The sequence below is a fragment of the Amblyraja radiata genome, chromosome 10 (genome assembly GCF_010909765.2).
Source record: "Amblyraja radiata isolate CabotCenter1 chromosome 10, sAmbRad1.1.pri, whole genome shotgun sequence".
Classification (NCBI taxonomy): Eukaryota; Metazoa; Chordata; class Chondrichthyes; order Rajiformes; family Rajidae; genus Amblyraja; species Amblyraja radiata.
In genome coordinates this window covers 38,140,229-38,164,744 of record NC_045965.1, presented here as the reverse complement: position 1 = coordinate 38,164,744, position 24,516 = coordinate 38,140,229, and the positions used below count along the sequence as shown (strand labels likewise).

Below are 24,516 nucleotides of genomic sequence, written 5' to 3'. Positions count from 1 at the left end.
TCTTTGCCTTCAATTACATCCTTTTTAAAGGTTATTCTTTTAAAATCATGTAGTCTAAGCTACAGATACCACAAAAGTGGATTACAGTTTTTACAATTGTATTGCTGCAAATTGAGCCCTCGTTAAAGTTGCATTGCTACAAGTTGAGCCCTTTCAATTGCAAAATTGGGCACCCTTGTGCTTAATCTGTAATATTTATGTTTAACTGAAACTAAATTCCATTAGAGAAATGAATAAATCCAAATAATTTCAAGTTATGCGCAGGTGCAGCTAAGCAAAATTCCACAAAATGCAATTTACTGTTTCATAGCACCAGAAATGCAAACTTGTCAATACTTAATGATTATTAATCAAATCAGAATAATTTATTCCAAAATTATCACAATTTGCAAACTTCTTTATATTACACCACAAAGCCACTGATGTAAAGAAAAATATTATTGAAGTCTAAGAATCCAGTTGAATTCATGTGTATAAATATAATATTGTTGATAACCTGGAAATGCAGGCAGAAGGTTGATTTGAGTTGATGACAAAAGGCTATAATTGATTTAACTTTGAGATTGTGCACTGCTTATGATAAACACCTAATTATAATAACTATTTTTGCAAGACTATACTCATAATATGATTGTTAGACATACTTTTTCTGCAAGACAAATAGCAACAAGCAATTTCATCAGTTATTAATTGTAAATCATTGTAATTTCTTGGATCAATTATGGTCTGAATTAATTTCATCTAAAGAAACTTAAATTATTTCATTCAGAAAGGATTCTAGCTGCATTTTTAAATACATTAAAAAGATTTCTTTAGCTGTTACTGATTTTTTGTCATAAATGCAACAGGATTGAAATTCATGGAAGAATGTTAGAATAAAAACATAATAGGCACCTGTATAATAACTTTTCAAAAACAAAATCATTGCAAAATATTGATGTTTGCAGAATCGTTGAGATTTTCTGAATGTTCTTAATGACATTAAAAATGAATGTATTTAATACCATTTAAGTTATTTCATTTTAAAATCATTTTCATAAATTTCTCATGGAATATTTACATTAAATGAGAAAAATAACGTAATATTATAAAATTGGTTTATAGACACCAAAACTTCTAATTTAAGAATGATGTATTTTGTATCTTATCAGAAATGTATTAATATTAAAATATTTAAAGTGAAATTGATATATTTCAGATATTTCAAGAATACTTTACACAAAAAGAAACACCTAATTATATTACACAAGTAGAGAAATAAGTACCCTACAGTACACTGCATTGATATGTGACAAGCAACACGTATTTTCGTTAAACCTTTCATCTTCATGATCTGTACAATTAAAATTTGTTGTGCAATGTGTTTCTTAACTCACGGGCCTTACTAAATTCTTCGTGATCTAATATTATTTTACACTATGATATTCTCAGGTCATCAAAATAGTTTCCCAAAAATAACATGCAAATACCAAAAGGATAAACTTAACAGATTCCAGAAATATAATGCAAGGTAGCTCACATTAGGAACGCGACTACCTCAGGTTAATAGTCAGCATCTTTGTTTTCAAAACCTCAAACTGAATGCATCATTCTTATTGATATAAAGATTAATTCATTTATCTTTACTAAAACAAAACATTTTTACTGAATTGTTATAACTTTACAGCATTATGATCTATGTCATACATATTCAAATAATTGTATTGGTAGACCATACAGAATATCTGTTGGAAAATTCAAGCAATGATCGCAACCGCTACCATCAGTGTAGTCCCATCGGAGTGCAGATTCATTGGCAGTTTATATATCAAATTTTTAATTTACTCATTGGCTCATATAATTTTTACTCCTTTGACAAGTTGGTTTCTGCACTAAGACAATCCAATTAAATATATTATTTCCTTTTAAAGCACAAATGTCTAATAAAAGCCTAAACTGAGGTAGCCTCCAGTCGGGAACATAATTAACACCTTTTGAAACAATTAAAGTTGTGCCTCATTGAATGGAGAAGACAATCACAGTGCCTTTCTACTGTTTGCTTCATGTATTCCCATATGACTGCCACCTGCTCTCAGTTCAGCTTCCTTTAGCTCGTTTCCCTGGCAACCTTTCACAGGCTTTTCCTTCTAGCTATCACTTTCAGTTCAGCTGTTCAATCTAATCTTATTTATATTACACCCATCAAAACAAGTAGCTGATGAAATATGCCTACAGAACACTATGAATGGAAAACAAATGAATAATTCTATATACGTCTTAAAATTGTCATGTCGAATACATGCTTGATGTTCATAGACCTCAGAAATATGGTTAAAAAGCCAAATATCATTCCTCTATTAAGACAACGGCCCGATGTTTTCAAATATTATAATAAACAAAGAACATGTTATTGATAGCGAAGAAAACAGCACATCTTGTAAAGACCTACCATTTTTAAACCACCCCACTCCATTTTTGATTAGCAAGAGATTTCTGGTCTTCAGTTAATCAAAACCAAAAGGGCGTTACGTAGAAGCAGGCATGCCTCGCTACAACATTCATATAATCGAGTGACAACAATTCAACATATAACAGTACACAAGCCTCCTCCTCTCTGATGAGGTCACGATGGCAAACTCTTTGAAATACAATATGCAGTTGTACGGGTGCTCACATAAATCACATTCTTTAATCATTGTAACCATTGTAAGGTACTTTCGCCCACTCTCCCTCTCCCTCCCCCCCCACCCCCCACTCATGCCTGGATATTAAATAGATTTTCCGATTTTGTTGTTTTCTTACAAATAGATTTTCACTAATGCATAAATAGTAAAATATATAATACAATGAACCATTTCCAAGCAAAATAAAATTATACTAAGCCGCAGTACCTACCATAACCATTCTCACTGCAAAGGATTATATCTTTTTGAACTTGAAATCTTCAGAAGACTTTTGATATTTCAATTCCTTTGTTAAGATCCAAAAAAAACAGTGGAATTGTTTACACAAAATAAAATTATAAAGCAGTAATGAATTTAAGTTGCCGGAGACAAACCGGTCCAGAGAATTGGCTGGCTGCTTTACCCCTTTACTCCCATTTATGGGACCATCTGTCACTACTGTTCATATCCGATTGGCTAGAAAAATAAAAGGCTGTCATGACATCAGCTCCTATTGAAATTAGCCTTTACAAGATTGACGATGTTAATGATGCAGTGACCTCTATCCATAACAGAGAAAAGCTTTTGAACTGCACCATGTCCCTGGTAATTAGGCCAGAATTAAGAAACCCAACACACACACACAGATACTCAATTTTGTTTGCTATAAATTTGCAAGTCACATCAATAATTTGCAATCTGCTGAAGTCAAGATGCCATATCTCAAACATGCTTCAATGCCTGCATCTCATATCCATTGTCAGGCAAACAGAGCTTTTCAATTTCTTCCATCTTATCTACTCAGACAGTTGCTTTTCAAGATGTGCATAATTAATGTAAAATCTTCAGCCCGCACACTATTTTATGTATAAATAAGTTACACAGAGATAATGACATTTATTTAAGGAATTAGTGCCTTCAAATGCTTTTTTCCCCCTTAAACAATTATTTTGTATTATTTATTATCCAAAATGAACATGTTCTGACGTGATATTCAGAACTATTCTAATAATATGTACTGGCATTGTATAACTTGAAACAAAATGTTATACTCTGGTCTTTCAAATCCTTCTATTTCAAGTTAAGCAATACAATATTTATTCTCAATGTAAATGTAAAAATAATGTGAACCAATCAATGTTATTTTTCTAGTAACTTTTAAAATAGAAGTAAGGAACATACATATAACTTCTCCTAACACTAGCAGTGGAACCAACACAACCAAAAACACAAATTTGTTTCTGAGAAACAAGTACATTGGTATATATTTTTATAAAATCAAAGACTCTTTTCTAGCCCATTGATTAAGAAATAAAAATGTGTGGCAAATTAATGAACATGTGAGAATTTTGGTCTGCAAGCAGCAATAGGACATCATAATTCAAATAGTCAAATCAATGAAACGGTTCCAGAAGTGGAACACAAACATGCTTTGGCAACAATATAAAATAAATAAGGCACGGTTTTAGTTTGTGTCAAATGAAAACCTTGTCTTGGTACTCCACATTAGATGGCGGATCATAGCTTTTCCACTAAACGCTTTTCCTTGCTTTAAAAGAGCAATCACTTCCACCTATGATGATAGGGCCCACTTTCTGTGAAAAGTGATCAGGTAATGTTAATCTTCGAGACCTTCATGACAGTTGTCTGCAATCACCATGATCTCTCATCAGTGCCTGATTAACAAACTGTTTATCTCTACGGTTAAAGGTACCTCAGGATCAGTAGCTATCAAGCTCACAGAATCCTGATACAACCATATTCCAATCCTTTTAGTTTCATAAGCAGCAATTCTTCTGCATTTTGACATAATAAACACAATAACATTTCAGGCATTAAAATAGAACATAAATGAATCTATTGAACAACACAAATAATACATTATGTTTGACTTTTTAAACTAATTGCCAAAACGCTATAACAATTTTATTTTATTGAAAATAGTTATGCAGTCTATGTGGAAACATTTATCAAGAAAGCAGGCATACTATATCTCATTATTGAATAAAGCAGCATTTAGCGTCTTGCTAATTTCAAACATTTCACTGAATAGTTCCTTTTTACACAATCAAAATACTTCTTTTGAAGCACATTTAACCAAAACGTTTACATAAGGGACCTTGTTTTCAACATTATATACACAACAGATTGGTCATTTTTTCTTTGGTCTTAGTCTGCAGTAACCTAACAGATTTCTTCCCTTATCTAATTCGCATTAAGACGATGTTAGATGTATTGCTCATCAGACTTTGTTACTCCAACATGGCTGTTGAGCAAATATTCTCCTCCAGTTACAGTTCTCTGAATTACCACAAGGTGAGCAGTGTACACAAAGTTAAATTTTCCCCTACATCTTTTAATGCTTACATCAGTTACCTTCTTTATACTAAAAAAGCAGAAATATTACGACATAAAATTAAGTCTTCGTAACCATTATTGGTTAGAGGGAATATGAACGACTTTACGAAGAAACTTGAAAAACTAAAGATATTAAAAAGGCAAATACTGAAACTGAAAGCTTTCTGATAATTAATTGATTATCTTGATCCCAAATAATTAAATCTCATTCAATCTAGAAAACTGTGAATAGCACAGTAAGATCTGTTAATATCACAGACCACTTTATAATTTTATCTTCCATGCCCACTTCTTTGGTCTGGAGACTTCAGCACAAACTATGAACCTTTTTCTGCCTGCAGGTATTCTGATTCACTAGCCAGTGTCCCTGGCCTTTTTATGCTCTCTGGATCACTTAATTACTACCTGCCAACATGACAACAATAGCCTCAACTTATTCCACGATCCTTTACATATCCTAACTTTGTACCCCCCACCTATCTCTGAATCTGCAGCACTCCTATATTTAGAACCAACCCAACACTGTCACAAAAGCGATTGGACAAAAGCAGTTTGTTGTTTAGCAAAACGATCGCTATGGTGAAGATTTACAGTTCTCTAATATATTTTCATATCTCCATTTGTCCTAGGATCCATCACTGAACATCAGGTCACTATCTCTCAGACAGTTACTGCCCTCATTCTCGCAGGAATTCTACCCTATACTGCCTCAAACCTCATAGTTCCCCAACACTGCGCTAGATAAACAGGTGAACCCAGCTCCATTCTTTTCAAAGCTTAAACATGCTAGTTTTCCAAATTTTCCCAGGTCTGAAAGAAAGGCCATGGACCTGAAACATTAATTCTGTTTCTTGTTCCACAGATGCTGCCTGACCTAATTAGTGTTTCCAGCATTTACTGTTTTTATTCAACATTTTCTTTCTATTCCAATCTTATCTTCTTCCAGCAAAAAGAGGGCATTTAAAGTACACATTTAATTAGAATCTACAACATGGAACAAGACATATAGTGGGATTGTCACATCCAAGGTACAGGAAGAGAAAAGCTGGGTGACCATGAAGAAAGGAAATAAACACGTTGTGCAGGTGACAATTGTGGCCGGCCATTCCCATTCAAAACAGATACAGCCTCTTGGACGCTGTTGGGGGGGGGGGGGGAGATGGCAATATGAAGCAGTACCAGGCAGAGCTGTGGCACCAAGCTGGGACTGAGGCTCAGCAGGGAAGTGTTACATCAGGCAGAGCCAAAGTGGTAGGTGACACTTTAGTTAGGGGTGCAGACAGGAGATTCTGTGGCAACAGTCGATAGTGCAGAATGGTATGCTATCTCACTGGTGCCAGGTCCAGGATGTCTTGGAGCAGCTGCATGACATTCTCAAGGTGACCAGCCGGAAGTCGCTGTGCATGTTGGCTAGGACTGGCATCTTAATGTTCCAGGGTACAGGTGCTTCAGGAGCTGCAGGACTAAGGTTGTCGTGTAAGGCTTCCATTAAGGGGATTTTAACTTTCCCAATATTGACTGGGAATGTCATAGTTCAAAAGGTTTAAATGGGGCAGAATTTGTCAAATGTGTTCAGGAAAGTTTCCTCAGACAATATGTAGAGGACCCTACACGGGAGAGGCTAACCGATGATCTAATCTTCAGAAATTGGGTGGGGCAAGTGAATGGTGTTCGTGGATGAGCGTTTTGGGACCAGCACCAATGTTCTATTATGCTTAAGATAGTTATGGATGGAGACAGAGCAGGCCCACAAGTTAAAATTCTAAATTGGGGCAAGGCCAACTTTGATGGTATTAGACAGGGACTCGCTGAAGTTGATTGGAGCAGGTTGTTTGAAGGAAAAAGAACATCCAGCTACTGGAATGTTTTTAAAAGTGTGCTGACAAGGGTCCAGGACCTGCATGTTTTGGTTAGAGTGAAGGGCAAAGCAGGTGGGCGTAAGGAAGTTTGGCTGCCGAGAGAAATTAGGTCTCTGTTCAAGATTAAAAAGGATGCACGGGGAAAGCATAAGCACCCTGGAGGAGTTTCGGGAACTGAGGAGCATGCTAAAAAAGGAAATCAGGAGGGCAAAATGAAAACAGGAGATAGCTCTGGCAGATAATATTAAGGATAATTCGAAGAGAATAAATCAGGGCCCTCAGGAATCAAAGTGATTAACTCTGTGTGGAGCCACAGGAGATGAGCAAGGATGTGCAATGAGTATTTCTCCTCTGTACTTACTGTGGAGAAAGACACGAGGACTGGGGAACTTGAGGCAGTCAATGGAAGTGTTTTGAGGGCAGTCAGTATTACGGTGCTGGAAGATTGGAAGGTGGCAAATGTTGTGCCTCTATTTAAGAAGGGCTGCAGGAGAAACCATGGGAACTACAAGCCAGGGAGACTCCTGGGAGTCCAAGTGGCAGGTGGGACTAGTGTGGATGGGACATGTTGATCAGTGCGGGCAAGTTGGGCAAAAGGGCCTGTTTCCACATTTCATGCCTCTATAACTTTGTGGTCAGAAAGTTATAGAATAAATAGACTTACAAAAGAGTATTCTGAAGGATCAGACATTTAGATTGACAGGGGCTGATTAAGGATAGTCAGCATGGTCTTGTGCATTGGAGATCGTTTCTCACAAATTTAATTTGAATTTTTTGAAGATGTGACCTAAATGGTTGATGAGGGCAGAGCTGTAGACGTTGTAGCTGTACAACCTGAGTGTTGTAGAGCGGTGGGATCTAGGAGTGCAAGTGCATAGTTCCTTGAAAGTTGCGTCACAGGTAGATAAGGTGGTCAAGAAGGCTTTCAGCACATTGGCCTTCATCACTCAGAGCAGTATAGAAGTTAGGAGGTCATGGTATAGTAGTGCAAGACATTGGTGAGGCCACATTTAGAATATGTGTTCAGTTTTGGTCACGCTTTTATAGGAGATGTTGTGAAGCTGGAAAAAGTGCATAATCCATGTCCTTGTATATCAATATGCCTATCCAAAAGCCTCTAAAATGCCTATTGTTTTTGCCTCAACCACTAACTCTGGCAAAGACTTACACGCACTCACCACTCACTGTAAAAATGGTGCCCCACACATCTCGTTTAAACTTTGCCCTTCTCAACTTAAAGAGATGCCCTTTAGTATTTGTTTTTTCTATCCTGGGAAACAGGCTCTGACTGTCTACCCAACCTACAATTGTTTTTTTCTTTGCAGTCAAATATATAACTCTCAAAAGATGACTATAATAAAATCTTGATTAAGTTTCCATTTTCCTATGATGAACAAGCCACTGGTTCAGGTAATTCTCCCTTGCAAAATTCAGAAATCACTACCAAATAGTCTGAGATATGGAAGAAAAAATGTGTTCTTATGAAATTTATCTTTAAAAAAAATAAATAAACACAGCATTTATTATCTTGCATTTCCTGAGCGCTGCTTCACATTATGGGAAAGGCACAACATGAGCAGTTTTCTAGGCTCACAGGGGTAACCTGTATATTCTTTTTGCCAATATGCCTCTCGACTTATTATTCTGACTGAGTGCTGGCTCCTGGAGAAAGAGTAAAACCCTGTTCAGCACATGACCTTTCTGGGCATATGGCTCTCACCCTAAATTTCACCAGTCCCAAAGGAAATGCTGAGAGGGTTGGGGGAGGATGGGAAAAACATTGCATATCGTAAGATCATAAGTGATAGGAGTAGAATTAGGCCTTTCGACCCATCAAGTCTATGCTGCCATTCAATCATGACTGATCTATCTCTCTCTCCTAACCACATTCTCCTGCCTTCTCCCGAAAACCTCTGACACCGAACCACAGAAAAGCTTGGGACGCTGGAGTTGATCTTGGAGGTGTTTGAGATCGGAAGAAGATAGACAGCTCACATCAGGACAGCTCAGAAAATCTTCTAAAGATCTTGTGCAGGGAAGTATGCAGATCTGAAATGTGGATGCAATTTTTGTTTTTGCCCCAATTAGATGTTCACACTTTAGTGAGGAACTCTTGGCTGTTAGAGATTTGGGTCCCAAGTCACAAACTCTGCTGTCGACTCTAACTTTACCATTCTCACAATCTCACAATGGACGGTAGCTATCAGGGACTGTATTTACATTAGTCCATTTAACTAGCCCCAAAAAGAGTATCCTGACACCCGTCACAACTAAATATTATTCAAATGCCCCAGTTAAGCAGACAATGGTGGAAGGCAGGGGAGGGCTAGGAAAATTAACTTTATCACATTCAAAGCATGTGAAGATGTCCTGAGGTTACCCAGGTTGCTAGAATAGAATGCGGAAAATTTGCAGTGAAGAGCGATACTTGAGAAGGCATTGGTGCTCCTTTCACCATTCTCACAAAAATGAAATGCTAACACAAGCTGGCGCTGCATAGAATTGTAGTGGTGGAAGGGATTGATCGGGAGCATCCTGCAGGTTCAATAGATAGTGAATCTGAATCTGAAGGTTGGTAGCCGTTCGAGGTAGATGCCTCCAAACATTCAGTGAAGGAAAGGGTATACAGAAGTAACTGCTCGCAGTGATTCAGGTGATCTGTCTTCTAAGGTGATGATACTTGACCAGTTGAGTTCAAGAAAAGTAGTTCCTTTTTTGCCTTAAGTCTTTGATTTGGTCTTACAGCACAAAGGTCTTCAGACTCAAAGCCACTCAACATACCTTTGAGAAGAATGATTTTTAAATGATACGCTGTTACTTAGAACAACTAGTCAAGAAAATTTTGTTTTGCTAACTTAATGAAACATATAGGTCATTTTGTAGCATAATCAATCTTACTTTCACCCAGATCTGCAAAACAGAATTTATGTTCTGACTGGTCCACAGAGACGGAAGATCTAAGGGTTATAAATCCTTGTAATTGGGCCTTAATTTGAATCAATAGACATATAACAATTTCAACATTTCCATTTGAGGAATAAGAATAATTCGAGGAACAAAACAATTCAGTTATTAGTTAAATAATATCAATGCAGTAGATTATATATCTGTGATGTATTAAACTTATGATTGTTTTTGTATAGACAAGGCTGTTTTTAAAAATTCGGATGTGGCCTATTTTGAATTGTTCTGGAGTCGTAAAATCATAAAACATAAAACAAATACAATGAAAAATTGTAAGTCATTATAAAGTGAGAGCAAATAATAATCCCCAAAATGCTGTTTGAAATGAATTATTTTTCAGAATTCAGTCACAGCCCTTCGTTTTTGTTGGAAATGGAAACAGAAGAAAGTTAAAAACAACTTAAAATGGTGCTGTCCTAAGGCAAATTTATCCAATCAATACTGACTTATTGATGTGCCACCATCTGCCGTACTGCTTAGCAGTGCTTATTACAGTATAATAAACAGTAGCGGCTGTGTCATTTTCAGTCTATTAGCGAATCACTGGAGCTTTCATATGCAGGAGTATTATGAAATCCTTCTAAAACAGACTTTATACTGGTTTCTTGATGGCTGCATCTGTGGTTCATTTCCTATTTCATGCTCAGCAAAGCAAGCAAACATACTGTAAACTGCCCAATAATTTCAGCTTTCTTGTCCTTTAACCGTGAAACCTATTAATGCCAAGGCTTTTGTGCAAATGCAGAGCCAAAGTCCTACATTTTGAGGAATAGGTAGTATATAAAGCCAAAGCAAATACTGGAGATCCAAAAATGATCAATTGGTTATCTGTCATGTAAAAACAACCCTAAAGGCCAGGGAAGTGTGGGAGCGTGTAAATGCACCTGCCTGGGCAAGTGTGCAATTACGTGACTGATTCATTTAAGATACTGTGATATCATTCGTCCATCCTCAAGTCATTTCTGTCTCAGGATCATGGCAAAAGTATGAAAGATCATGTTTCTCCTACAAATACTTAGTTGGCAAGATGATAAGCCTCAAAATATTATTCATCATTAATATCTAAGGTGTTACCTGTTAGGGGGGATTTTATAACATACTTTTGCACATGAAAGCTGTACTAGTTTTCCAAAGTTCTGAAGGTAGCATTTAGTGTTTATTATTGCTCTTCCCCTCTCGTATTCATTGGTCAGCCCCAATTGCTCTGGCAGTTAAGAATCAATTACATTTTTATAATTTGTAGAAATTATTGCAAGTTTGCACTCCCATTTATTTATTTATTTTAATCAATGCTTAGTTCAACCTTTGATTTTACTCGTAAAAAACTGCCCCAATAGTCATGGTTATAATCTTCGTCACTTTATAAAGCTCTACATTTAATCTGAAAACTACTCTTAATTTTAAGTTATTGTAAAATGAGACAAAATCTGGTTTAAAATGTACAAATATTTCTTGATACAAACATTGGTCACCTACTAAGATGCATCTTTGCCAGTTCTACTTTTGTATCACTGTAATGGGCTTTACTTAAGTTTTAATGTTGAATTTAAGAATATTAAACGCATTGTGAAACTCTATTCACTCTTACCCAGTTAATATTTTACCTTGGTGTTAATTAAACCCGTCATAACAAGATCGAAAATAAACTGTTCATTGGCTGATCCCACTTTTTATTGTTGTAGGAAACAGTTTTTAATGCACATTATGAAATCCTCTGGGCTGCTAATTTAAACTCATTCATCACAATGTATGCCACTAATTTTGCAATCTTAAGGACCTGTCCCACCAGCATGCGATTGCATGCGTCTAGCGCGACCAAACGTGATCGCTTGAGGCGTACGGCCGCGCGGGGCTGGTCCCATTTCGAACCGCAGGGGCGTATGGAGTTGTGCGGGGCTGGTCATTTGGCCCTCAAGCCTGTTCTGCCATTTAATAACATCATGCTTGATCCTTTATCTTAATGCCTGCAGCAAACCCCATATCCCTTGATTTCCTTAACATCTATAAAATCTGTCAACATCTGTCTTAAATACACTCAGAAGTAGAGCATTCGTCACCCTCTTGGGTGGTGGATGGCAAAAAAAAAAATCACTACCCTCTGGGTGGAGAAATTTTAGTTCTGAATGGCCACATCCTTATTGTTAGGCTGTGACCCCATTCATAGTCACCCCACTTGGGGCAACATCAACTTTGCATCTACCTGTCATACAGTTTAGGAATTTTCAATTAGATTATTTCTCTTCTAATCTAGAGTATAGGCCCAGCCTACTTAATAATTCCAAACCAGGAATCAATTTGCTGAAACAAACAGAATAGTTTTAATTATTTGTTTAAAGAGGATAAATAAATGGAGTCAGCAGTAAAACCAAGTGCACAAAGTGCTTTGTTTTCTCATGCTGACTAAAACATGTGTTTTTCAGAAAACCAACCTTATGTACTGAATCCCTACATCAAGTTATGCACAGTCTCACCCCTTTACTTCACACCTGACTAATTTCAAACTTTTAAAAGTGAGGCTGCCAGTCGGAACAAACTTTCACCTTTCTTGATGCGTCACAATGTCTTCAGTTCAGGTTTTTGCTTAACAGCTCTAAGGTAAATATCATTATATGGCTGAAAGTAAAAAATAATGGAGATGCTGGAAATCTGAAATAAAAATATATAATGTTTGATTCACTTCTAATCTGGTCATGCTGAGCGTTTCCAGTTTTCATTCTATGATAGCAAAAGGTCTCACTGGTCTACACAAAATTGCACATATGCAGCTACATCATATTACTAGTTCTGCAGTCCATATTGGAATTGCTTTGTTTATTCGTTTGCGGTTTTTGTGCATTTGATATTTAATTTATCTTCTGGAAGTTAATTGATATTTTACTTTTATTGTAATCTTGTTGGAACAAATATCTTCAAACTAGCATTAAGATCATTGAATAAATAATTAAATACAACGGCCTGTTTTTTTCACAGACCTCAACAATATCTGAGGCACAAAGCATCACCTCATCTCATTGAGCATGGAATTACCATGCTGGCAACATTCAAATGGTGGCATTGGTTTGAGCTAACTCAATTTGTTCATTTTGTATGGTCTGATCCACTGCTCAATAAAAATCACCATTTATTGGACAGGACTCTTGAGGCCATTATGTTCAACGAGCAGGATCTGATATCGCCTAAATCTCAGATTTACAATATTCGATACCAGCTCAGTTATGACAAATTAACCTAAACACATTTTGAGGGAAATGTACTGAATAAAAGAAAGAAACAAAGTAAAAAACTGCAAAGATGTGCCCTTAAGGCAAAGAGATTGAGGATCTCTTTTGGACTGGATTTTCCATTTGGACTGGATTTTCCATCAAAAAGCTGGCAGTTCCATTTACCTATCTAACTGAGTGAAAACTGTGGATTCCCAAGCAATGGCAGAAATCCTGCAATTCTGCAGAACTGGTCACCACTGAGTGGACAACTGTGTATTCAGTGGGTCCAGAGGGAAAGAGAAATGTTCCTGGATTTTCAATCTGCTAGTTGTCCACTGGGCTCATTGATTTTAATGGAGAGAAAAACATAAGAGCTCTGGAGAGAAGGGTTAGTAAAATATAATTTTCATTTTCATTTGATAATTTAAATGAGTAAAATGCATTTGATTATTTTAAATCATTTCCTAATATTTTTGTGTATTATAAAATTGATAAAATAAAAGCTTTTAAAGGTGTTTTGTATTTTTAATTGTTTCTGAATTTTACTGATCATTTATCCTCAATACCACCCTTGCTATGACTTAATTCCTGACAACATTAACTTCACAATTCTCCAATGCACTTTAATTTCTGATAGCCTAAAATTATCCACTACAGTTGTTGGAATGAGAAGTGAAAAATCATTTTCTTTGCTTATCAAATCATTGTTATTTATAGCAGGATCAAAATTGCCTGTTCTACAGGTGTTAAGAAAGATTTGGATACAGGATGTAAGGATGAGCTGGTCTTAATTAGAAATAACCTTATCAAGACTGAAAAATTTAAATAGGCCCCTAATGATTAGTAGATAATAATCTACATTTACAGTTCCATATTTGATGTGCCAGCAGATTAACAAGATTTGAGTGTGGATGGATCCAATTAATTTTAGATGGACAGTAATTTTTCTGTCATCTGTTTAGGTCAATTAAAATATGTTGAATTCTAACAGCCTCACTTCCGGTGGCGAGGCGAGCAGATGGCTGCTTAATCTCGAGCTCTCGATACCAAGTTTAAAACTAGCCTCCCTTAATTCACTAATTGCCACATAATTCACAGTTTTCTGTATTGGAATGAGTGGGGGAGCGACAACTAGAAGTCAAAAGAAACGTGAGACAAGAAAGAAAGAATTCACCAGAGATGGACAAAGCTCAAACAATGACTCGGCAGAAACCGTATGCTCAATGCTTCACAATATCAGTAAGGAAATTTGGGACATCAGGGCTGAATATAAAGTGCTTACATAAACTTAAAGAAGACATGAAAGCCGAACTCAAAGATCTGAAGCAAGAAATTTACCATAAACTATCTGCTAACTCCAAACAAATCCACGCCCATGAAACCAGACTAAACAAAGCAGAGGCACGAATCGAAGAGGCTGAGACAATTAGCATGGCTTTGAAAAATGTGCTGTTTAAATCTATGAAAAAACAGAAAGTCATGCAAGAAAAACTGACTGATTTGGAAGGACGGTCTAGACGAAATAACATTCGCATCTACGGCGTACCCGAAGAGAAAGAAGGCAAGAAGAAAAATTAATGTCTGAATTTGTGGAGCAACTTTTGAAAACTGAACTCGCAATAACAACGGACACCAACGTACGGATCCAGCACGCGCACAGAGCTTTGGCTCGCAAACCGGAACATAACGCACCACCTAGGTCCATAGTGGTAAATTTTCTGGAGTTTAATACTAAAGAAATGGTATTGAAAAAGGCCTGGGGAAAGAAGATAATGATTGACAGGCGACATCTATCATTTGACCACGACTATGCAACGGAGGTTGTCCAGAAGCACAAGGCATATAAGGGAATAAAGAGGGCCCTGATGGAGAGAGGTGTCCGCTTCCAGACCCCGCTGGATAAGATGCGCATTCACTGGGACTCAGGAATATGCACATATCATAGTGCACAAGACACAGCGCAGGAGCTGAGGAGGAGAGGCTACTCCATGGAGACACCAGATTACAGCGCTGAGGAGCTGGCGGACCCAGAGATGGAGCGTCTTCTCCAGGCTATGACATGGCAGAGAGTTGGAAAGAGGAGCGAAGATGGGAGTGAGACAGCAAAAGAGCGACTACAGGAGTCTGAGCAGACCCTATCCAACTAGCTTTTATTGTGTCACGACTTCTTTTGGACTAGAAAATAAGTGCTATCGGATGACGTTGGACGATACTAGGATGCGTGAAATGGAGTGTTTCACCTCTAGTGAGGGGCCCTCTGGGAGGAGGTTTTCCCCTCTACCTGCCAACGGAGACTCAGGGTGGCAAGGAATCACCCTTACTTGGAAGTCCACTGTTTTCTCTTTTATTTAATTTTCTTTATTTGGCACATGTTGTCCAGATGTTCAGACCGGCACAGTTCCAAGTTATCTGGAGATTTATGAATGCAATACAGGATTAGGTAAATTAAATGTCACGTAATACTATTAAATTGGTGTCACTCAATGTAAATGGTTAATAATAATCTAGTTAAAAGAAACAAGGTCCTGGCCAAGAGCGGAACTCGCTATCAAAACATGGAGGGGACGGGGGACACAATTTTTTGGCGGACACACCAAAAACCCTGAAGAAGGGTTTCGGCCCGAAACGTCACCTATTTCCTTCGCTCCATAGATGCTTCTGCACCCGATGAGTTTCTCCAGCATTTTTGTGTATGCAAACATAGTACTCTGTAAACAATGTTATAAATGAGAAAACAAAACAGTGTATATTTATTATGAATATATAAATATATATATATGTGTGTGTGTGTGTATAATATATATACCCACACACACAGTTTCCCTCCTGGGATTAATAAAGTTCTATCGTATAGTATCGTGTGTGTAGGAAGGAACTGCAGATGCTGGTTTAAACGGACGAGAGACACAAAAAGCTGGAGTAACTCAACAGGTCAGACAGAATCTCTGGACAAAAGGAGAATATTACATTTTGGGTTGGGTCTGAAAAAGGGTCCTGCACACCTTTGGAATGTGCAAGGAGCACCCGGAGAAAACCCATGCAATCAAAGGAAAAAGGAGCAAACTCCAGACTGTCTGTGCTGTCTGCACCCATATTCAGGATCAATTCCGGGTCTCTGGCACTTTTAGGCAGCAACTTTATGGCCAATGTACTGTGCCATAGTCTTGAACTGAATTAAAACATAAAGTAGCTGCAAAGGTGGACATAGCGTGACTTAGAGATTTAAGACTGAAAATGGATAGTTTCTTTTTTTTTAGTAACCAAAGTTATCAACGTATAATTTTTTGTGTGGTGGAAAACAAAATATAGTGGCACAGCTAGTAGACTTGCTGCTTCACACGTCTGAGATCTGTGTTCGATCCTGTCCTCGGGCACTGTCTGTGTTGAATTTGCACATTCTCCCTGCTAGCTTGTGGGTTTCTTCCCACATCCCAAAGACGCATTGGCTTTGTAGGTTAACTCGTCTCTGTAAAATTGCCCCTAATGTGTAGGGAGTGGGCGAGGAAAGTGGGATAACAGAACTTGTGTGAATGGGTGGTAGACAAAAAAGCTGGAGAAAATAAGCGGGTGAGGCAGCATCTATGGAGCGAAGGAATAGGCGATGTTTCGGGTTGAGACCCTTCTTCAGACTGATGTCGGGGGGGGGGGGCGGGAAAAAGAAAAGAAGAGGAGGAGACAGTAGGTTGTGGGAGAGCTGGGAATGCGAGGGGAAGGAGGGAGAAAGCAAGGACTACCTGAATTTGAAGACGCCAATGTTCATACCACTGGGGTTATAAACTATCCAAGCGAAATATGAGGTGCTATTCCTCCAATTTGCGCTGGGCCTCACCCTTGTCATGGAGGACACCCAGGACAGAAAAGTCAGATTCGGAATGGGAGGGGGATTTTGAAGTGCTGAGCCACCGGGAGATCAGGTTGGTTATTGCGAACTGAATGGAGGTAAGTCACAAAGAGTGGAAGACAATCGAAAGCTCCTTGAGTCAAGACATGGGGACTTTGGCAGTATACCTACGACAGTGGCGTCTAAAGCTGAGCGAAGGCAAAACAGTGTCAACAGCATTCCATCTAAACAACAAGGAAGCAAAGCGAGAGCTAGCTGATTTTGTTAATAACAGGCGCTTGGACTGCCAACAAACACCCATTTAACTCGGCGTAAAGCTGGGCAGGTCGGTTACATTTCGTCAACACCTGGCTGGTCTCCGCGACAAGGTCACATAGCGGTCTCATCCGACGCCTGGCAGGAACAAGTTGGGGAGCCAGTCCATCACTCTTCGCATCTCTGCCTTAGCTCTTGTGTATGCCCCAGCTGACTACTGCGCACCCGTATGGAGTAGAAGTAGGCATACTAGCCTGGTAGACACGAGCCTGAGCAGCACCTTGCGAACCTTCACGGGGTGCCTTTAACCTACTCCAGTCACTATACTTGCAGGTATTTCGCCTGCAGGAATCCGAAGGCATGCAGCAACTCTGGCACTATCTCGTCGTGCCATGGACTCAGATCACCTCCTCCATCAGGTTATCAGCAGAGAGCAGAGGCCATCCCGACTGAAGTCCTGTCATCCCTTTGCTCCACATGGAAAACAACTCCTAGCATCCATCCAACCAACTGAGCCAAAAGCACACTGGATAGCCACCAAGTGGTCACAGGAGTGGAAGGCAACCTTATCTCCATTACACAGCTACATTTCTTCACCAGATAAAAGCTGTCCCCTGGATCTGACCTCCCCAGGGGAGCATGGGTGAAGCTCAACAGACTTCGTACTGGAGTTGGGAGTTTCAGTGCCAGCATGTGGAGATGGGAACTCCGCCAGAGCCCAGCCTGTGAATGTGGAGCAGAACAACAGACAGCCAACCATGTCATCTCTGGGTGCCCACTCTACCACCCACCAAATGGAGCTCAGGGACTTGCAGACATTGACGCAGAGACAACAACCTGGCTGCTCAACACCCAGCTTGAGATCTAACTATTCCTTTGGTTTATGTTTCATTCTCAAGAAGAAGAAGAAGACGACATATAAATGACTATCCATTTACTGGGTTGGTTATGTTGGGTGGGCGGCGCGACTCTCGTCAGCAGCGGCCTCTGCAGTCCGTCTGTCTTTTTATTATCTTTGTTTCGTTTCTATGTAGTTTTTATTTATTTTTTTGTCGGGGTATGTGTGTGTGGGGGGTGGGGGTGGGGGGGGAACTTTAAAATCTTTCCCCTGCACGGGAGACCCGACCTTTTCTTTGTCGGGTCTCCGTTGTCGTTGGGGCTGGGCAACGTGGAGCGGCCTCCAGCAGGAACGACCTGGGGCTCCAGTTGCGGAGCTGCGGACTACTCACCATCACGGGGCTGGCCGAGTCTGGAGCGGGTGGAGCTGTGGTGGAGCGCTGCAGCGACCTGACCCCCGGAGATTCGAAGGCTGCAACTGCGGGACTGGCGGACGGCAACACCGGAAGCCCGCGGGTCCCTGGTGGGAGACCGCTTTTCGGGGCTTCCGCAGCGGCGACTTCTCCCGCCCGAGTTGCGTGGTTGAAGAGCACCTGGAGCGGGTACTTACCATCGCCCCGCGCGGCTTGGAATGGCTGCGGGACTTTGCGAGCGCCCGCCGGGGCTCTAACACCAAGACCCGGTGCGCGACCTTGCATCACCCGGCGTGGCTTTAATGGCCGCGGGACAATCACCATCGCCCACCGGGGGCTTTGACTTTGACTCTGACATCGGGGGGCAGTGCAGGGGAGAGATACGTTTTTTTGCCTTCCATCACAGCGCTGTGATGGATGTATGTGTAAATTGTGTTGTGTCTCGGGTCTTTTTCATTTTGTATGTATGGCTGCAGAAACGACATTTCGTTTGGACCTCAACGGGGTCCAAATGACAAATAAATTGTATTGTATTGTATTGTATTAAAATTGGCACTAGTTTGTAGAGGACAAAGAAATACGAAATATCCATTAAAACATATTTCTTGGTAACCACTTTGTAAAAATGTAAGTAATGCTACTCAAATAACAACAGAAGTTAAACTCAAACAAGTTTCTCTAACCAATGGGCCTCCATTCCTCCGACCACAGTTATGCCATTGCATAAGAACACCAACATATCTGTTTCCTGGGGTGAGTTAAATATTTTTGTCTGGCTCTGTTATAACTCATATAACGGTGGTGGCGCAGCGGTAGAGTTGCTGCCTTACAGCACTTGCAGCGCCAGAAAATGCGGGAATAACTCAGTGGGACAGGCAGCATTACTGGAGAGAAGGAATGGGTGACGTTTTGGGTCGAGACCCTTCAGACCGTTGGGTTGTAGGTTACCTACGCCGAATATGACGTGTTACTCCTCCAATTTGCAATGTGGCCTTGCTCTGGCAATGAAAATAAATCCACGAAAAGCAACTGGCCCAGATGGAATTCCTGGCCATGTCCCCAGGACTTGTGCGGTTCAGCTGGCAGAGGTATTCACAGACATCTTTAATCTCTCACTACTCCATTCTGAGATCAACACCTGCTTCAAGAAGAGCAGTGCAAAAGAAAAGTAAGGTAGTATATCTTAATGACTACCATCCAGTGGCTCTGACATCCACCATAATGAATAGCTTTGGGACACTCAATGACACACATTAACCTCTCCAAATGAGCCTCCCAGCCAGTTTTGATCCATTGCAGTTTGCTTACAGGGTAGAAACATTTTCTGATCTGCTGTTTTAAGTTCCTGATTTTCTTCAAGAAACATTTGTGCATGGTTTAATACTTTCTTTGAAAGTAATATTCTGGTAGCAATAGACCTTACCACAATCTAGAAAGAAGTTTACAATCAATTAAGTTTACAATTTCCTCTCAATTAATTGATGATATTTCACACTCACAACATCAGTCCAGAATGGTATCTGTTATGCTCAAGTAGATGCCAAGTGTGCCAAATGCCATTGAGAAAAATAGAAGATATATGATTATCTTCATGTCTAACCTTTAGTGGAATTAGTCTATAATTAACTAAGTTAGACACAAAAAGCTGGAGTAACTCAGCAGGACCGGCAGCATCTCTACAGTGAAGGAATGCGTGATGTTTCGGGTAAGACGACCCTTCTTTAACTGTGATTTCAAGAAGGCAGATCACAATTCTTAAAGGTTTAGGAAGGAACTGCAGATGCTGGATTACATCGAAGATAGACACAAAATGCTGGAGTAACTCAGCGAGACATGCAGCATCTCTGGAGAAAAGGAACGGGTTACGATTCGGTTCTGAAGGGTCTCGACCCGAAGCATCGCCCGTTGCTTCTCTCCAGATATGCTGCCTGTCCCGCTGAGTTACTGCAGCAATTTGTGTCTATCTACAATTCTTAAAGGTTTTGGTCTGTTCTTTCATCATTTACTGCAAAAATTTTAATTGTGCAAACCCTATTCATTACTTTATCCCATATTATCTATCAGGAAAATATATACTTCGGTATGAACATTGAATTCTCCAATTTTAAGTAACCTCCAATTTGCCAGTAAGACACAGTGGTAATTATGAGGAGAGAGATTACAGGACAAGAGTGGGAGAGGTGAAGATCTGGCATTCCCCTCAGCATGATGAATATCTGGAGAAAAGTACTGTGTGCTTGGGGCCGGGAAACCTGATAGTACCACCACAGGAAAATCCGCAGGAGGTGGTTCATAAGTTCCTAACTGATAGGAGCAGAATTAGGCCATTTGGCCGATCAATTCTATTTCGCCATTCAATCATGGCTGATCTATCTCTCCCTCTCAACCCCATTCTCCTGCCTTTTCCCGAAAACTCCCAACACCCGTACCTCACGTTCCTCAGGTGTGAGAGTCTCCACTGATTTGACTAATACAGAAAAAAAACATTCTTACGATGTATAGAAAAGTGAGCTATGGACTCCAAAACAATGTTAGTCAGTCATCTCAGTAGATGGATCAAGAATTAATTTATTCAGGTATTGTGATAAGTGTATTTGGCCTTGCAGAGCAGAATGTGAAGGATTAATATGTGTTCTCAGCTCTCTTTACTGATCAATGGTGAAATATGTTGGTGTTAATATTTGAATTGTGGTAAAGGATCAGTTTTTCTCGGTTGGGGATTAGAATTTAGTCAATTCCAAACAAATGAAGTTCCCTCCACTAAAAAAACTCCAAGGTAATTCAGCGGGTCAGGCAGCATCGCGGGAGAGCATGGATAGGGAGCATTTCAGGTTGAAACCCTTCTTCAGACAGATTATGAGGGTGGGTGGGGGTAAGAATTAGAAGAGAGGAGGGGCAGGGGAAAGATAAAGTATGGCAAGTATTAGGTGAACACAGGTGAGGGGGGTTGTTGATAGGCAGATGGTTGAGCAAAGGTCAGAGATGAGAATAAAATGAGACAAGGTAAGAACAGTCCTTCCACAAGCCAGGGTACTCTCTTACCCCCCCCCCCCCTCTCTCGTTTCTTGATCTCTCTGTCTCCATCACAGGTGATGGTTGTATCGACTGACATCGACTACAAACCTGCCGACTACCACAGCAATCTGGTCAATACTTCCTCCCATGCCGACCCTTACTCTCAATTCCTTTATCTCTGTCGCATCTGATCCCAAGATAAGGCTTTCCTTTCTGACATTCCAGGTGTCCTCTATCTTTAGTAAATGTGGTTTTCCCCGCTATCAGAGATGGATCCCTCGCTTGCATATCCTATGACCCATAGTTCTGCTCTCGCTCCTTTTCCTCCCAGGCGGAACATGGCTAATTCCCCTGGTCCTCACCTTTCACCCCACCAGCCACAGAGTCCAACGTATCTCCCTCCAACATTTACTAACCTAGTCACCTCCAATGTGATCCAATCACCTGTCACTGGTTGCTACCATTTTCACTCCTTTTCCCATTCCGCCGCAAACCTTTTTGTCCTGGGCCTCTTCCATTACCAGAGTGAGGCCACAGGCAAACTGGAGGAACAGCACCTCATATTCCAATTTTCAAAATATTTTAATAAATTAAAATGATTCAACAATAGACAATTCTTGCCATATTGGCACTTCCAAGTGGTATCAGCACTGAGGCAACCATTGGATGAGTATCTAAACAGTTAAACCCAGGGGATAAAACCCCACTATTTTTTAAAGAACATAGAAAACATTGGAACTTTTTTCAAGCTGCGCAGGCAGATCTCCCAATGTCAACAGTGTCCTTTTAAATGACAAAATGTCACAAAATTACACTAGTTAAACTAGTTTAATTAGTTATACTGGTAACTATACTCTGAAATTAGTTGTGCTTAAGCAATGTCATGAGGTGCATCCTAAAGCTCCAATTTATGCTAATAAGGAAGGTTCCCCATTTTGCAACAACATTGGTGACATATACCTCATTGATGTCATAACACCTCATGACATATGGTTGATGCTGGAAAAATGAAAATTATTGCTATCTTGATTAAATTGTGCAAAATTCCTTTTATGCAGAGTGTGTGCACAGGTAGATCCACATTGAATACAACCAATCCTTCTGCAAGTGTGTTTCTAATCAGGATTCAGAGATTTACTTGAAAATGTAGTTCTAGGGGAGAATTGAGTAGATTCACTTCTGAAGGCCAAGTTATCAAGATCAAGTTATCAAGGCCAAGACAAGTGGGAGTGCAGTCAGATAAATTTTATAGGATTAAAATGTGGATGTGGAGAATGGGATGTTGACCATGGCCTGCAGTTTGAAGTCTTCAAAGAGTGTTTGAGAGTGCCACCAGATGAGGCAGGAGATTGGGTGGGTATCATTACAAGTGATGGAAGCAAGTAAACTGTAATCACAATTTTAACATAATATAATAAACTAAGGGTGAAATATTTGCAAGGGACGTCATGGTAATTCACAGTAATAAAGGTTACTAAAAAAAAATAAAGGAGACTGAAACCTGACATTTACAAATTTGGAAATTGTGCCATGTACACATAATCATTATACTTAGAAAAAGCGAGTTCTGTGAAACTCCACTGTACATTTCCCTCCAGTCCAAAAAACTTTTCACTTGTATGTTCCCTCTTAATTTCTGATTTACCAATTTTCTATCCATGCTTTGAAAGATTCTTTTATTCCATTAACTTCAATCTCAATGTTGAGTCTATTTTATGACTCCACATCAAATATATTTTTGAATTATTTATACATATTAACACCATTCCTTTCATCAACCCTCTTAGTTACTTCATCAAATAAATGTAATGGTTAATAAAACTATGCTCTCTCTGATCAATACACACTTATTCCAGTGACAGTTAATTCTGTTCTTGCAATTAAATGGACTAATCTGTGGTTACTGGCTTAATCCCAACAACCTATTTTGAATTTAGTGCAACATTTGCAATTTTCCAGTCATACAAACAGAATAGTACAGAAATAAAGTTCACCACATCCATGCTGATCTTTCTGCTTATCTATGTTAATTCCATTGGCATGCATTAGATCTTTATCCTTTTATGCCCTGCCTATTCAAGTGCTTGTCTAAATGACTTAAATATGTTTTACCAGACCTAGGATACTATGAAACTATCGACGTTTGGAAGATTATGGCCAGGAGCTCTGCAACTGTTTTTCCTTTACTTCCCTCAGCAACATAGATCCTTCCCATCGTGTTGTGGTTATTTAGCTATTTTATGTGGAGCTAACACAATGAATATCTTTACTATCACTTTTTAAATCTAGTCAAAATCTCAATCACCTTTTCATTTGATTCTATTTTGCTGAATAATGTAAAGTACTTAGTCATTCCTCAGCTAAGCCCTATGTCTCCACAAGTTAATTTCCCCTTTGGCCTTTGATTAGTCCCACATTTAGTCTTGGAATCCCTTTCCCGTTCACATGCTGAAAGAATATTTTTGAATTTCCTTCTATATGTTTGCTGCTAATCTTTTCTCAGGATCCATCTCAGATTTTTTTTTAATTTACTCCCTTTACTTTCTGTAACCAGCCTGTGTTAATCTGCTATCCAGAATATGTTCTTTTATTCTGCTCTGTATCACTTTCCATCTTTTTGGATATCCATGGAGCCCTGTTTTTTGGTAGCCCTACTCTTCTCCCTCATGGAAATGTACTCAAATTGTAATTGAAACATCTCCACTTTAAGGCCTCCCATTGTTATGGTTTGCCTGTCATGGCTAATAAGAGAAGGATCACATGTGGACAACTTGTGCAAAGTGGGTACTGATTAAAATGGAGTGGAGACACAAGAGACTTGTAGATGCTGGAATGATGAGTGTTTGGCTATCACAGCAAAAAAAAAATTGGTTAAAAAATTTGCAAAGAATGGAGAAACTCCAGCAAAATTACAATCACCCAGGCAGTACTAGACCAATTGTCTTAAGCTATGGGGCTGGCAAATCTTCAAGTCCTGATGGACTTCAGCTTGGGGTCTCGAATGTTATGAATTGTGAGATTGTTATCTCCTTTAGTCAAAAAGGAGGTAGAAAACAGGACACCACATAATATTTTTTTGTTGGACAAATGCTATTTATAACGGCATTTTTTAAATTCATGGTAACGAGG

General features: G+C 39.4%; 1 protein-coding gene across 5 annotated transcripts in view; it reads right to left on the bottom strand.

The window, feature by feature from the left end:
- The window catches only part of elavl4 (ELAV like RNA binding protein 4), a 101,991-nt gene that overhangs the window by 75,319 nt on the left and 2,156 nt on the right, over positions 1-24,516 (bottom strand). Inside the window, exon 1 of one of the 5 annotated variants that reach the window (XM_033028566.1) lies at positions 2,875-3,098. The exons of 1 other annotated variant lie outside the window; for it this stretch is intronic. In XM_033028566.1, coding sequence (XP_032884457.1) covers positions 2,875-2,883 — 9 coding nt within the window. In that variant the 5' untranslated portion in view covers positions 2,884-3,098. Of the gene's footprint in view, positions 1-2,253; positions 2,374-2,428; positions 2,586-2,874; positions 3,099-24,516 lie in introns of those variants that run through there. 3 more of the 5 variants (XM_033028569.1, XM_033028564.1, XM_033028567.1) reach the window with 3 other exon arrangements.